Source organism: Ranitomeya imitator, chromosome 3, assembly GCF_032444005.1.
Source record: "Ranitomeya imitator isolate aRanImi1 chromosome 3, aRanImi1.pri, whole genome shotgun sequence".
In the NCBI taxonomy this organism is placed as follows: Eukaryota; Metazoa; Chordata; class Amphibia; order Anura; family Dendrobatidae; genus Ranitomeya; species Ranitomeya imitator.
The window spans coordinates 268,425,209-268,440,807 of record NC_091284.1 but is presented as its reverse complement, the minus strand read 5'-3'; the positions used below and the strand labels follow the sequence as shown (position 1 = coordinate 268,440,807).

General features: G+C 44.9%; 1 protein-coding gene across 1 annotated transcript in view; it reads right to left on the bottom strand.

Annotated features, from left to right (window-relative positions):
* PDIK1L (PDLIM1 interacting kinase 1 like) overlaps positions 1-15,599 on the bottom strand; it is a 36,009-nt gene that overhangs the window by 6,949 nt on the left and 13,461 nt on the right. Inside the window, exons 2-3 of the mRNA XM_069756458.1 lie at positions 2,162-2,297; positions 74-369 (exon numbers count right to left, since the gene is read on the bottom strand). Coding sequence (XP_069612559.1) covers positions 74-369; positions 2,162-2,258 — 393 coding nt within the window. The 5' untranslated portion in view covers positions 2,259-2,297. The remainder of the gene's footprint in view (positions 1-73; positions 370-2,161; positions 2,298-15,599) is intronic.

The following is a 15,599-nucleotide window of genomic DNA, read 5'->3' as shown; positions in this document are numbered from 1 at the left end:
CATATTGTCAACGTAAATTACATTTTACCATACTTTGAGTTAACCACACCAAAAAATGCTGTCGCCTTCTTACCGGAAGATAAAGCCCAGAGCTGGATCCATGTAGCATGCGTTGTACTGTGCCATCTCTCTGTAGGACACACTCCTCCAGGTGAATTACATTAGGGTGTTGACCCTGGATGCTGCTCAATGCCCAAAATTCACGCAATGCTAATTCAACATTTTCTGGTGCCCGACAGCGAATTTTCTTAACGGCTACACGTTGACAAGTTCTGCGAACTAATGCTTCATATACCACGCCATAGCTGCCTCGACCAACTTCCTTTATAAGGTCATATTTGGGCTGACTGGTGACCATCTTCAGGTTCACTGAAAAAAGTAAAAATGGCATTAATGAGAATTTCTGCAAATTACGGTTAAAGTAGAACTTTAAAGAGGTTTACCACCTAAAAACTTTTATAGCAAGTTAATGTGACATGCAAAATAGTGTGACAGGTGGGGAGGGCAGGGACTAACTGCTGGAATCTCCAGGTTCCTTTATTGAAAAGGGACAGACTGCTTGAACAACAACTGATCTCTAGGACTGGCGCAGATGAGCGTATAATTTGGATGTATGCTAGTAAAAGGGTACTTGATCATGTACATTTTTTTAATGTAGAGGGATGAAAATACATGGCTGACGAATGTAACAAAACAAATGCAATGAAAATTAGTTTGTTTGTTTTTTTATAGAAGAAACTTGGATGATTTTTTTTATATGCTCGTGGACCCTGGTTTTAGTTCTAGGCAACAAGGTGCTGCGTTACAAAAAAATAAATAAAGTAGGGAGAAAGAAGAGCAAAGCATGGTCTCATCTTATTTTATCGTGGTTCTTTGACTTTTTCCTGCCCCTGCGCACTGCAGTACTTTGCTCTGCCCTCAACAGGGCAGAGAAGTACAGCCGGGCAGGAGTGTGATGCCGTGGAGTCTCTGTGGATGATGCAGAGTCGCATCATCCACAAGAAGCAAGCAGGAGGGCAGCAATCATAAGAAGATAGGAGGCGCCGGACCAAGACCAGTGGCATTCATTGGACCGGACCGCCCTGCATGCGAGTATAATAAAACATATTTTTCAGTTTTTCCAGGTTTGGTTGGGGGCTTATATACAGCACTAGATGGTGGCCCGATTCTAATGCATCGGGTATTTCTAGAATATATATATGTAGTTTATTAAGATTTTAGAATACAATGAATACACAGAATTCGGCTGGCCGGGTGCAGCCAATTAGCGGCCGGAGTGAGCATGTCGCTTATTATTCGCGGCCGGCCACGCAGTATACAACACTGCCCACGCAGTATACAGCAATGTGGGCACCATATCCCTGTTAAACAAAAAAAAAAAAAGAATTAAAAAAAAATAAAAAAAATTATAAACTCGCCCTCCGACGGCCCCAGCCCAGGCCTTTCTCGCTCCTCGCGCGCCACTCTGGTCCCAAGCGGCAATAACACGTGATGTAGCGGTCTCGCCATGTCATCTCCGGTCATTGATGCAATGCATTCTGGGGATCGGAGCGGCGCGCGAGGAGCGGAAAAGGCCTGGGCTGGATCCGGGGACCGTCTGAGGGTGAGTATATAATGATTTTTTTTTTTTTTTTTATTATTAACATTATATGTTTTACTATTGATGCTGCATTAGGCAGCATCAATAGGAAAAAGTTGGTCACACAGAGGGTTAATGGCAGCGTTAACGGACTGCCTTACACCGCGTTATGTCGCGGTGTAAGGCAGTCCGATTAACGCTATGTGGGCACTGTCTGGGTGGGGGGAGAAGTAGGGAGGGGGCACTGACTGCAGGGGAGGAGGGAGGGGCCAATTCGCAGCCGGGCTGTGCCCTGTCACTGATTGGCCGAGACCAATCAGCAACGCGGTATTTCCGTGACAGACAGACGGAAGTGGCCCTTGAACAATTATATAGTAGATTATAGAGTGCTGTGTATGAACCCTGAAGAGTGATGGCTGTATCTTATATTGGCCGAAACTGCTGACAGGTTCACTTCAACATTTGATTGTTTTGCAATGCAATTTACTGCAGTAAAATAAAAAACATCCCCCCCCCCACCAAAAAAAAGACAAAACAATAGCTAGGGAAAAAAAAAGGATGGGAGACGCATAGAAACCATACCTTTCTTCATGCTTTCGCTTGAGTAAGCTTTCAGATCATAGACATTGTCATCATGAATTTTCAGTATCATACCACTGCGCCAAATTGCAGTTTGCATTGCGGAGAAAAATTGTAAAAAGCTGCTGCCCAGTAACACCTGAAAGATAAAGATTAAACAAAAACATGAATGAGAAAACCTTATAAATGAAGCCATTCCACTATAGAAGGAGATTTGTGCTACCTGAAGCACTGGTAGCTGAATCAGAGCCTGGCAGCACATCTGCAGTCATTTATGTTTATGGTGCTTTCACATTGTTCTGTCACACGTTCATTGGTCCTGTCAGGGATTACGTCAACCTCCCCACCCCGGTAAAACGGGATTCCGGCGTATGTGCCAATGGGGCCATAATGGTGCAGACCGTTAACGTGCACTGACGTGCATTATTTTTGGTCATATACACAGACTACCAAATATGTTGAAAATAGTATTGGCTGTAGGCATTTACAATTTTACTTTTACTGGCAGATTTAAAAAGGAACCAACCTCTCAACAGGTTTAAGGCGACCATACACAGTAGGTAATATTATGCTGCTGGTTGAATGATTGTAATGTTGTCACAATGTAAAGTACAGAGTACAGGTCCTTCTCAAAAAATTAGCATATAGTGTTAAATTTCATTATTTACCATAATGTAATGATTACAATTAAACTTTCATATATTATAGATTCATTATCCACCAACTGAAATTTGTCAGGTCTTTTATTGTTTTAATACTGATGATTTTGGCATACAACTCCTGATAACCCAAAAAACCTGTCTCAATAAATTAGCATATCAAGAAAAGGTTCTCTAAACGACCTATTACCCCAATCTTCTGAATCAACTAATTAACTCTAAACACATGCAAAAGATACCTGAGGCTTTTATAAACTCCCTGCCTGGTTCATTACTCAAAACCCCCATCATGGGTAAGACTAGCGACCTGACAGATGTCAAGAAGGCCATCATTGACACTCTCAAGCAACAGGGTAAGACCCAGAAAGAAATTTCTCAACAAATAGGCTGTTCCCAGAGTGCTGTATCAAGGCACCTCAATGGTAAGTCTGTTGGAAGGAAACAATGTGGCAGAAAACGCTGTACAACGAGAAGAGGAGACCGGACCCTGAGGAAGATTGTGGAGAAGGACCGATTCCAGACCTTGGGGAACCTGAGGAAGCAGTGGACTGAGTCTGGTGTGGAAACATCCAGAGCCACCGTGCACAGGCGTGTGCAGGAAATGGGCTACAGGTGCCGCATTCCCCAGGTAAAGCCACTTTTGAGCTACAGAGAAGCAGCACTGGACTGTTGCTAAGTGGTCCCAAGTACTTTTTTCTGATGAAAGCAAATTTTGCATGTCATTCGGAAATCAAGGTGCCAGAGTCTGGAGGAAGACTGGGGAGAAGGAAATGCCAAAATGCCTGAAGTCCAGTGTCAAGTACCCACAGTCAGTGATGGTGTGGGGTGCCATGTCAGCTGCTGGTGTTGGTCCACTGTGTTTCATCAAGGGCAGGGTCAATGCAGCTAGCTATCAGGAGATTTTGGAGCACTTCATGCTTCCATCGGCTGAAATGCTTTATGGAGATGAAGATTTCATTTTTCAGCACGACCTGGCACCTGCTCACAGTGCCAAAACCACTGGTAAATGGTTTACTGACCATGGTATTACTGTGCTCAATTGGCCTGCCAACTCTCCTGACCTGAACCCCATAGAGAATCTGTGGGATATTGTGAAGAGAAAGTTGAGAGACGCAAGACCCAACACTCTGGATGAGCTTAAGGCCGCTATTGAAGCATCCTGGGCCTCCATAACATCTCAGCAGTGTCACAGGCTGATTGCCTCCATGCCACGCCGCATTGAAGCAGTCATTTCTGCCAAAGGATTCCCGACCAAGTATTGAGTGCATAACTGAACATTATTATTTGATGGTTTTTTTGTTTGTTATTAAAAAAACACTTATTTGATTGGATGGGTGAAATATGCTAATTTATTGAGACAGGTTTTTTGGGTTATCAGGAGTTGTATGCCAAAATCATCAGTATTAAAACAATAAAAGACCTGACAAATTTCAGTTGGTGGATAATGAATCTATAATATATGAAAGTTTAATTGTAATCATTACATTATGGTAAATAATGAAATGTAACACTATATGCTAATTTTTTGAGAAGGACCTGTAGTATTGCATTCCAGAATCCAGCATGTTCTCAGATAGGGTCCAACCTCTTAATATATGCAGGAAAGAATCTAGCACTCTAAATATCAAAGAAAGTCTTGAATTTTATTTAGTACTAAATGGAGGCCCTATGCTATCGCATCAGGAGGGCGGTAATGTCACGATGGGGCAGGCTTTGCAGTGTTGAGAATCTCTCCTAATCTAATGACTTTTGCATCAGGGGACTCATGTGCTTGACGCCTACACTTATATGCACTGTTTTTGTCCCAGCTATGCTGCTGCTCTTCAAGAGTCTCATTTGCCCGTGGTCTTCGACATTGCCTTTGCTGCTTTCCTTTCATTGACATGTGCGTACTTTTTAGGAAGAGCCATGTTGGCGTTGATATTTTCTTTTTAAAGGGGTTTTCCCATGAAGGAACATTTTAAAAATTGTCCATGTCTGACCGTGTACAGAACATACCACAGCTCCTGGGCAGAGGAGGAAGCAAAAGACAATACTGAAATTACAGCAGGAGATTGTAGAGGATACATTTCGTGAGGTAAAATATGGTTTAAAAAACAGTGAAATATTTTACCTGAAAAAAAGAAATCCTCTGTGATCTCCTGCTGTAATGTCAGTATTGTCTTTTGCTTCCTCCCCTGCCCAGCAGATGTGGAATGATCCGTACACGGTTAGACAAACAATTTTTTTAAATGAATTGTCGTTCGTGGGAAAAACCCCTTTAATGTGACCGACTTCCTCTGCTTGTAGACACGTCGTGCATCTGCTGCCAGGATAAGCCGAATGATTCACTGCGCAGAATTCACACAGGCGCAGTAAATAAGATTGCCGCCATCTTTATGCAGACAGATAGCAGCGGTCAGTGAATCAGTCGGCTGATCCTGGCAGCGTGTTCGCGACTGTGTTCCGCTGGTGGTACCGTGCGAGGTGTGTAGGGGGTGTGTGCGCGTGCGTGTGTGTGTGTGGCGACGGTGTTCTGCTGGTGGTACCACGCAAGAGGCTGTTACCCACCAGCAGTTTCCATATTGAGACACCCATCACTTGGGTGTCCCAATATGAAGGTTGGTGAACTTCCGCCACTTGGAATTCTGGGATCTGGACATGTATACAAGGACGTTGTAAAATATATAATGAAAAACAAAACTACATAGAACTAAATGATACAAGAGTATTACTCCTCAGGATGGATTTCGCTCTATATAGCTTTATATTTTCATCTTGGATTTTATGATGTTATTTTATACATTGTTTCACTTGATATGTATCTATTCATGCCTATTTGACAGCTTGTCATTCTTTTTTGCACAGTGCAGGTTTGAGAAAGGTCTAGTTGACCGAAACATCACAATTACAGCATATGCATAGCGTTGGATTTTCTGGATTGTAATAAAGTTCAAGATCCTTTGATTTTGGAGAGCTAGAGTCTTTTCTGCATGTAATGTTGACACAGTCATACACATTCTAGTTCATACTGCTCATTAGTCATTCATTGTGGCCATAAACGTTCAGTGACACCAGGCAAAGGACAGTTTTTCCAGGAATGTATTATCAACTATTTATAGATGAACACATTTCCAGTGAAAATAGTTAAAGGGAAGGTGCCGCATTGTTTTGTATTAAAAAACGGTAATTAGACCTACCGGTAATAGTATTTCCAGGAATCCATCCTGACAGCACCATTGGAGGATGTCCTTCTTACCCTCAGTGGTACAGGAACAAGCGGTTAAAAGGACCCTCCCCACTCCACCCACCAGTGATTTTCTAAGTACCACATCTGGATGGATGCAAAAGAGTTTAACAGTCATACCAATGTTACATCACATTAGTCAATAGTATAAACTTGCAGTGGGAGGGAACTAGTAGTGCTGTCAGAATGGATTCCTGGAAATACAATTACCGGTAGGTCTAATTACCGTTTTCCAGTTCACCACCTGACAGCACCATTGGAGGAATACCAAAGGATGGTTAACTAGGGTGGGACTACTGCATGTAATACTTTTCTACCAAAAGCTAACTGATCTGATGACACATCTAATTTATAGTGTCTAGCAAAGGTAGAAAGACTGGTCCAAGTCGCCGCCCTACAAATTTGCTCTGCTGAGGTTCCCCCCTTCTCCGCCCATGATGTAGAGATAGCTCGAGTTGAATGGGCTCTAAGAATATCTGGGGGATCTTTCCCTTGGTCTGTATATGCTAGGTTTATCATGGTTTTGATCCACCTAGCAATGGTTGATTTTGCCGCCTTACAACCTCTATTTGGACCCCCGTACTGTATGAACAAGTTAGTGTCCCGTCTCCAACCTTCCGTCGCCCCCAGTTATTTTAGAACAGTCTCCCTAACATCAAGGTTATGGTAGACCACTTCCTTTGTGTTTCTAGTATGTTGGCAGAATGAGGGAAGGATTATCTCCTGATTTTTATTTGTTGAGGACACTACTTTGGGGAGGAAGGCTGGGTTAAGGCTAGGTTCCCATTGCGTTAATGAGACTGCGCTAACGGACAGCGTTGCACAGCAAAATTAACGCAGTGCAACGCGTCCGTTAGCGCGCCCATTCACGGCAATGGGAACGCGCATCACTAGCGCGCGCCATGTTCGGCACGCGCTAGCGATGTGCCGGCGGCGCGCCCGAGGTCTGTTCCCTGCTCTCGCAGATCTCCGATCTGCGAGAGCGGGGACGTTTAACGCAACCCCTTTTAAACACATTGCGTTAGCGCAATCCGCTAGCGCTAGGCGCTAAACGGATTGCACTAACGCAATCTGAACCTAGCCTAAGTCTTAAGACTATCCTGTCGTCAAAGATCTGAAGATATGGGTCCTGAGTGGAAAGAGCCTGCATCTCCCCCAATCTTTTAGCTGACGTGATGGCAATCAGGAAGGCAGTTTTAAAGGAGAGATTGGCTATGCCCATATCTTCTGATAAGTACGAAGTTTTACACAGGGCATTAAGGACCAGGTTTAGGTCCCAAGGAGGAGTTGATTTTCTCACAAGTGGTCTCATTCTCTGCGTGGCCCTGGAAAATCTTGCTATCCAATGGGAGGCTAGTGACGTAGCAAAAAAGACACTAAGCACTGCAATCTGTACTTTTAAAGTACTAGGCCGGAGGCCCTTCTCAAACCAGAGTTGCAGGGAGTCAAGGATTCTGTGAATGTCAGGTTTTGAAGTATCCACAGGAACCTCTCCCAGATTTTGTTATAAATCGCTGAAGTCACCGGTTTTCTGCTCGTCTGGAGTGTGGTAATGACCTCTTCTGACAGGCCTCTGAATCTTAAGGTACCGTCACACTAAGCAACGCTGCAGCGATACCGACAACGATCCGGATCGCTGCAGCGTCGCTGGAGAGCTGTCACACAGACAGCTCTCCAGCGACCAACGATGCCGGTAACCAGGGTAAACATCGGGTTACTAAGCGCAGGGCCGCGCTTAGTAACCCGATGTTTACCCTGGTTACCATCGTTAAAGTAAAAAAAACAACCACTACATACTTACCTACCGCTGTCTGTCCCCGGCGCTCTGCTTCCTGCACTGACTGTAAGCACAGCGGCCGGAAAGCAGAGCGGTGACGTCACCACTCTGCTTTCCGGCTGACCGGCGCTCACAGCCAGAGCAGAGTAGCAGAGCTCTGGGGACAGACAGCGGTAGGCAAGTATGTAGTGGTTGTTTTTTTTTACTTTAACGATGGTAACCAGGGTAAACATCGGGTTACTAAGCGCGGCCCTGCGCTTAGTAACCCGATGTTTACCCTGGTTACCAGCGAAGACATCGCTGAATCGGCGTCACACACGCCGATTCAGCGATGTCAGCGGGAGAGCCAGCGACGAAATAAAGTCCTGGCCTTTCTGCCCCGACCAGCGATATCACAGCAGGGGCCTGATCGCTGCTGCGTGTCACACTGGACGATATCGCTAGCCAGGACGCTGCAACGTCACTGATCGCTAGCGATATCGTCCAGTGTGACGGAACCTTTAGGGTTCGCCGTTCAGGATCCAAGCAGATAGGTGTAGAGTCTGGGTCTTTGTGGAACACCGGCCCCTGTAGAAGGTCCTGCCTGTTCGGTAGCAAGATTAGCCTTTCTGTTGACATTCTGGATAGTAGAGAGAACCAGCTCCTTTTTGTCCAAAAAGTAACCACCAGGATTACGGTTGCTCTCTCATCTCGTATCTTCCCGAGTGTCTTCGGTATCCGAGGAAGAGGCGGAAATGCGTACAGGAGACCTTCTCCCCAATACTGAGACAAGGCGTCTACTCCTGTGGCACCATCTAGAGGATTGAGAAAGAAAAAAATGCTCTGGTCTTTGCATTCGACCTGGTGGTAAAAAGATCCACCTGAGGCGTTTCCCCACTTCTGGCACAGACTGCTGAATATTTCTGGGTTCAGTTCCTATTCTCTGGGATGTACAGATGTTCTGCTCAAGAAGTCTGCTACTTGATTCTTGGCGCCTTCCAGGTGAACTTCCGAGATGGATTTGACAGATTTCTCTGCCCATCTGAAAATCTGGTCTGCTAGGTGTTGCAGCGGTGAATGTTTCGGACCTCCTTGGTGTCTTAGAAATGCCACTGCTGTGACATTGTCGGACAGTATCCTTACGTGTCTGCCCCTGACCTGTGACTGGGCCTGGCATAACACCTTCCAGATCGTATACAGCTCCCTGAAGTTTGACGACCTTGCAGAAATCTGAAGAGTCCATTTTCCCTGGTAATATGTCTTTTCTATAGGTTTGCCCCATCCGCATTGACTGGCGTCTGTGGTAACCGTAACACGGATCGAGGATCCATGGAACTCCCTCTTTTAGGTTCTTCGGTGTGGTCCACCAGGTTAGGGATTTCTTTACTGACGGAGAAAATCATCTTCCTGTCCAGGGAGCTCTGTTTCGTGTTCCAAGATTTCAAAACCTCTCTGCAAACCCCGCGAGTGGAATTGGCTCCATTTCACACAGGGTATGTATGCCGTCAAAAAGCCAAGAATCCTCATTGCCTCTCTTATGGAGGGGGTACTCCTTCTGAATTAGTGTATGTGCCTGATCAAAGCCTGTCTGTCTGTCTTCCGGTAAAAAAGATGTTCTGACGTTGAGTCTAATATGACCCCCAAAAATTTAATTCTGGAATTTGGGACCAGGCATGATTTCTTTTAATTCACAATCCACCCCAAGTCTTCTAGAATGGAGAGTGTGAAGCTGCAGTGTATCTCATCATTATCAGACAGTCGTCCAGATATGGCACTATGGCAACATTCTGGTTCCTTAGATAGGCTACAACTTCCGACATTAGTTTGGTGAATATTCTGGATGCCGAAGCAAGCCCGAAGGGGAGACATCTGATCTGGAAGTGATACATTATTCCTTTGTTCAATAGGGCGAATCTCAAACATTTGGCAGTGTGTATTGGGACATGGTAGTATGCATTGCTTAGATCTAATGTGCACATCACCATGTCTTTGTCTGAGAGGCGTTGTGGACTTTATAGATTCCATCCTGAATCTTTTGTACCGAACCCACCTGTTTAAGGGTTTTAAGTTTCTGATCGTTCGGGAGTCTCCCGAAGGTTTTTTTTTATATTGAAAACAAGTGAGTAATGGCCCTTGTCTCTTCCTGAGATGGGTACTGGGATGATTGCATCTAACTATCAACTCCTGGATGTTTGTCCACAGAGGAGTCTGAGAGCGGACAGGGTCGGGTTACAACAAATCTTTCTGGGGGACTGTTGGAGAACTCTAGCTTGTACCCCTGAGCAATTACCTGCAGAATCCAAGGATTTTAGGATATTTTCTGCCAACCCCCTAGAAATTTTTGTAACCGACCACTCACCTTGATTTCATTTATTCAGCTTTCCTGCACTTGCACTTGGGAAGATTGAGTCTCTACCCTTTCCACCCTTGGGATAAGACCACCTCCCAGTCTTCCCTTTCCCCCTGAAGTCTGTCTTCTGACCAGGTCGTGATCTACGAAAGGGCTGGAATTTTTTAGTATTCTCCTCAGGGAATCCTTTCTTATCTGAGGCTTTTTCTAAAATATCATCTAGAATAGGCCCAAATACTTTATTACTATTCCCTGAGAATGGGATTCCGCACAGTTTATTTTTTGATTGGATATCCCCTGACCAAGTCTTTAGCCAGATAGCTCTTCTGGTGGCATTGGACAAGGACTCGCTTCTCGCGGTGAAGCGCACGGATTCTGCTGAAGAGTCTGCCATAAAGCCTGTTGCGAGTTTAAGTAACGGTAGAGATTTGAGAAGAACATCTCAAAGCTAAAACTTCCAGAGATGTTCCTCCAAATCATCTATCCATAGATGCATTGACCGGGCTACCGATGTTGCAGCTATATTGGCCTGTATTATTGCTGCCGAGGATTCCCAAGTTCTCCTGAGCAGCCCATCTGCTTTGCGATCCATTGGATCCTTTAAAGCGGAGGAATCCTCAAATGGAATTGAGGTCTTCTTCGCCACCTTTGCCAATGGAACATCGATCTTGGGAATTTCATCCCACACTTTAATGTCCTCTGGATTATAAGGCAGACGGAGTCTGAAGTCTCTAGGTACTACTAGTCTCTTCTATGCTTCCTGCCATTCTTCTAGAATCATGGAACAGATGTGGTTGTTGACTGGAAAAACCTTTGTGACTTGGGTATGTAACCCGCTAAATATTTCATCCTGGATCAAGGTCTCCTCTGGCGTGCCCTGTAACTGCATGGTGTTACGAACTGCATGAAGAAGCTCATCTGTATCTGCCGCAGAGAAGAGATCTCTTCCCTCTGCCCAATGATCCGTCTCTTTCTTCCTGGTCTGAATCTTCCATAATCTCTCCTTTGGAAGAGGGAGTAGACTCTCTTGGCCTTTTCCGTGATGTTTGCAGTTCCGACTGACTTGTCTGGGGAAGATTCAAGCTCGAGATGGATGTCTGAACCTCCTGACAAATCATTGTCCTCATACTGGCTAATAATGCAGTCTGTTCATCACCCACAATCTTAGATGTGCACAACTTGCATAGTGCTTCCGCCAATTTTCCGGAAATTTAGCAGCACATATCGGGTATTTACTTTTCCCTGATTTTTTTCCTTTCGGGTGCGGGGATGGGAGGCTCTGCCTAGGATAGATAAAGATACATAGATCTACTCCATAGATAGGGAAGTAGGGGGAGGGGTGGGCATCGTGGTATGGCTTAGTATAGCCCACTCACGTGCCCCTAAAGCTGGTCAGTTCCCTCAGGTCTGGCTGCTTCCTCCATAGCGAGGACAGTTCTAGCCGTATAGCAGAGTGCTCCCTGTCATGATGTCCGGCAGCATAAAGACCCCCTTAAGACATTTATATAAGATTTACCTAGTTGATCCTGCCCTCCTTACCGCCGCTGCGGTTGACCGTGCTGTAGTGCCTCCCCGAGGCCAGCGCTGCTGCCGGCGCCAGGTTCCCACCCTGGCCGCGACCGGAAGTGACGCAGCCGCTAGACCCGGAATTGGCCGCTTGGAAACAGTCTCTGGAGAAAGCTGCGGCCGCATACTGGAACCGGCCGCCACACTCACCCCCCAGCAGAAGGCGCCCGGACCAAGAGCCCCCTGAGCGGCAGAGACGGACCCGACCCCAGGAGCAGCGCTGCACTGGGGAGGCTGAGGGACCCACCATAGCAGGTATCAGCCGCAGATGTCTTGCGGCAGGGAAGGGAAAGGCTGGGGCCCCCAATCTCCACCATCTGCACAGCACCATCAGAGGAAAAGCTTGCCGTTCCTATCCACAGTGGGACAGGAAAAACACTGTTGGGTGGAGTGGGGAGGGTCCTTTTAACCTGTTGTTGCTGTCCCACTGAGGGTAAGAAGGACGTCCTCCAATGGTGCTGTCAGGTGGTGAACTGGAAATTATTGTTTATTAAATTTTTTATCTTTAACCCCTTCGCGACATGCGCCGTACTAGTACTGCGCTGCCGGCACTGCATTAGTGCCAGCAGCAGTACTAGTACGGCGCACCGATCACCGCGGTCTCGCGCTAAGCGCCGTGGTGATCGGGTGCGGGTGTCAGCTGTATACGACAGCTGACACCCCGCAGCAATGCCCACGATCGGCGCTATCGCCGATCGCGGGCATTTAACCCCTCTGATGCCGCTGTCAGTAGTGACAGCGGCATAGAGGGGGATCGCGCAGGGACGGGGGCTCCCTGCGCTCTCCCACCGGAGCAACGCAATGAGATCGCGTTGCTCCGGTGACCCGGAAGGAGTCCCCGGATCCAAGATGGCCGCCGGACTCCTTCCGGGTCATGAAGTGATCTGGCTAGCCGGCGCCTGCTGAGAGCAGGCGCTGGAGAGCCAGCTAAGCTGCCTGTCAGATCGTTGATCTGACAGTGTGCTATGCACAGTGTCAGATCAACGATCTGATCTAATACAGAGATGTCCCACCCTGGGACAATGTTAGAAAGTAAAAAAAAAAAAAAATAGAATGTGTAAAAAAAAAAAAAAAAAAAAAATCCCCAAATAAAAAAAAAAAAAAAAAAAAAATAAATGTACACATATTTGGTATCGCCGCGTCCGTAACGACCCGCTCTATAAAACTATCCCACTAGTTAACCCCTTCAGTGAACACCGCAAAAAAAAAAAACAAGGCAAAAAACGACGCTTTATTATCATACAGGCGAACAAAAAGTGGAATAACACGCGATCAAAACGACGGATATAAATAACCATGGTACCGCTGAAAACGTCATCTTGTCCCGCAAAAAAAAAGCCGCCATACAGCATCATCAGCAGAAAAATAAAAAAGTTATAGCTCTCAGAATAATGCGATGCAAAAACAATTATTTTTTTATATAAAATAGTTTTTATTGTGTAAAAGCGCCAAAACATAAAAAAATTACATAAATGAGGCATCGCTGTAATCGTACTAACCCAAAGAATAATACTGCTTTATCCATTTTACCACACGTGGAACGGTATAAACGCCCCCCCCTAAAAGAAATTCAGGAACTGCTGGTTTTTGTTCATTCCGCCTCCCAAAAATCGGAATAAAAAGCGATCAAAAAAATGTCATCTGCCCGAAAATGTTACCAATAAAAACGTCAACTCGTCCCGCAAAAAACAAGACCTCATATGACTCTGTGGGCCAAAATATGGATAAATTATAGCTCTCAAAATGTGGTGATGCAAAAACTATTTTTTGCAATAAAAAGCGTCTTTTAGTGTGTGACAGCTGCCAATCATAAAAATCCGCCAAAAAAACGCTATAAAAGTAAATCAAACCCCCCTTCATCACCCCCTTAGTTAGGGAAAAATAATAAAATGTAAAAAAATGTATTTATTTCCATTTTCCCATTAAAGCTAGGGTTAGGGCTAGGGTTTCCGTTATAATTGGGGGTTTCCACTGTTTAGGCACATCAGGGGGCGTCCGATCTCAATTCCAGCCAATTCTGCTTTGAAAAAGTAAAACAGTGCTCCTTCCCTTCCGAGTTCTCCTGTGTGCCCAAACAGTGGTTCCCCCCAACATATGGGGTATCAGCGTTCTCAGGACAAGTTGGACAACAACTTTTGGGGTCCAATTTGTCCTGTTACCCTTGGGAAAATAAAAACATAGGGGATAAAATATCATTTTCGTGGAAAAAAAAATATTTTTTATTTTCACGGCTCTGCGTTATAAACTGTAGTGAAACACTTGTTGGTTCAAAGCTCTCACAACACATCTAGATAAGTTCCTTGGGGGGTCTAGTTTCCAATATGGGGTCACTTGTAGTGGGTTTCTACTGTTTAGGTACATCAGGGGCTCTGCAAATGCAACATGACACCTGCAGTCCATTCCATCTAAGTCTGCATTTCAAACGGTGCTCCTTCCCTTCCGAGCTCTGCCATGCACTCAAACGGTGGTTCCCCCCCACATGTGGGGTATCACCGTACTCAGGACAAATTGGACAATAACATTTGTGGTCCAATTTCTCCTTGTTACCCTTGGGAAAAAAAAATTGCGGGCTAAAACATCATTTTGTGGAAAGAAAAAATGATTTTTTAATTTTCACAATGCTACATTCTAAACTTTAGTGAAACAATTGGGGGTTAAAAGTGCTCACCACACATCTAGATAAGTTCCTTAGGGGGTCTTCTTTCCTAAATGGGGTCACTTGTGGGGGGTTTCCACTGTTAAGGCACGTCAGGGGCTCTCCAAATGCGACATGGCGTCCGATCTCAATTCCTGCCAATTTTGCATTGAAAAGTCAAATGGCACTCCTTCCCTTCCGAGCTCTGCCATGCGCTCAAACAGTGGTTTATCCCCATATATGAAGTATCGACGTACTCAGGACAAATTGCACAACAACTTTTGGGGTCCAATTTATCCTTTTACCCTTGGAAAAATAAAAAATTTGGGGCAAAAAGATCATTTTTTGTGAAAATTAATTAAAAATTTTTTTTTACGGTTCTACATTATAAACTTCTGTGAAGCACTTGGAGGTTCAAAGTGCTCACCACACATCTAGATTAGTTCCTTAGGGGGTCTACTTTCCAAAATGGTGTCACTTGTGGGGGTTTCCACTGTTTAGGCACATCAGGGGCTCTCCAATCGTGACATGGGCTCCGATCTCAATTCCAGCAAATCTTGCATTGAAACGTCAAATGGCACTCCTTCCCTTCCGAGCTCTGCCATGTGCCCAAACAGTGGTTTACCCCCACATATGGGGTATCGGCGTACTCAGGACAAATTGTACAACGACTTTTGTGGTCCAATTTCTCCTGTTACCCTTGGTAAAATGAAACAAATTGGACCTGAAGTAAAAATTTTGTGAAAAAAAAGTTAAATGTTCAATTTTTTTAAACATTCAAAAAATTCCTGTGAAGCACCTGAAGGGTTAATAAACTTTTTGAATGTGGTTTTGAGTACCTTGAGGGGTGCAGTTTTTAGAATGGTGTCACTTTTGGGCATTTTCTGTCATATAGACCCCTCAAAGTCACTTCAAGTGTGAGGTGGTCCGTAAAAAAATGGTTTTGCAAATTTTGTTGCAAAAATGAGAAATCGCTGGTCAACTTTTAACCCTTATAACGTCCTAACAAAAAAAAATTATGTTTCCAAAATTGTGCTGATGTAAAGCAGACATGTGGGAAATATTGTTTATTAACTATATTATGTGATATACCGTATATACTCGAGTATAAGCCGACCCGAGTATAAGCCGACCCCCCTAATTTTGCCACAAAAAACTGGGAAAACTTATTGACTCGAGTATAAGCCTAGGGTGGAAATGCAGCATTTACCGGTGAATTTCAAAAATAAAAATAGATCATCATTTCCCC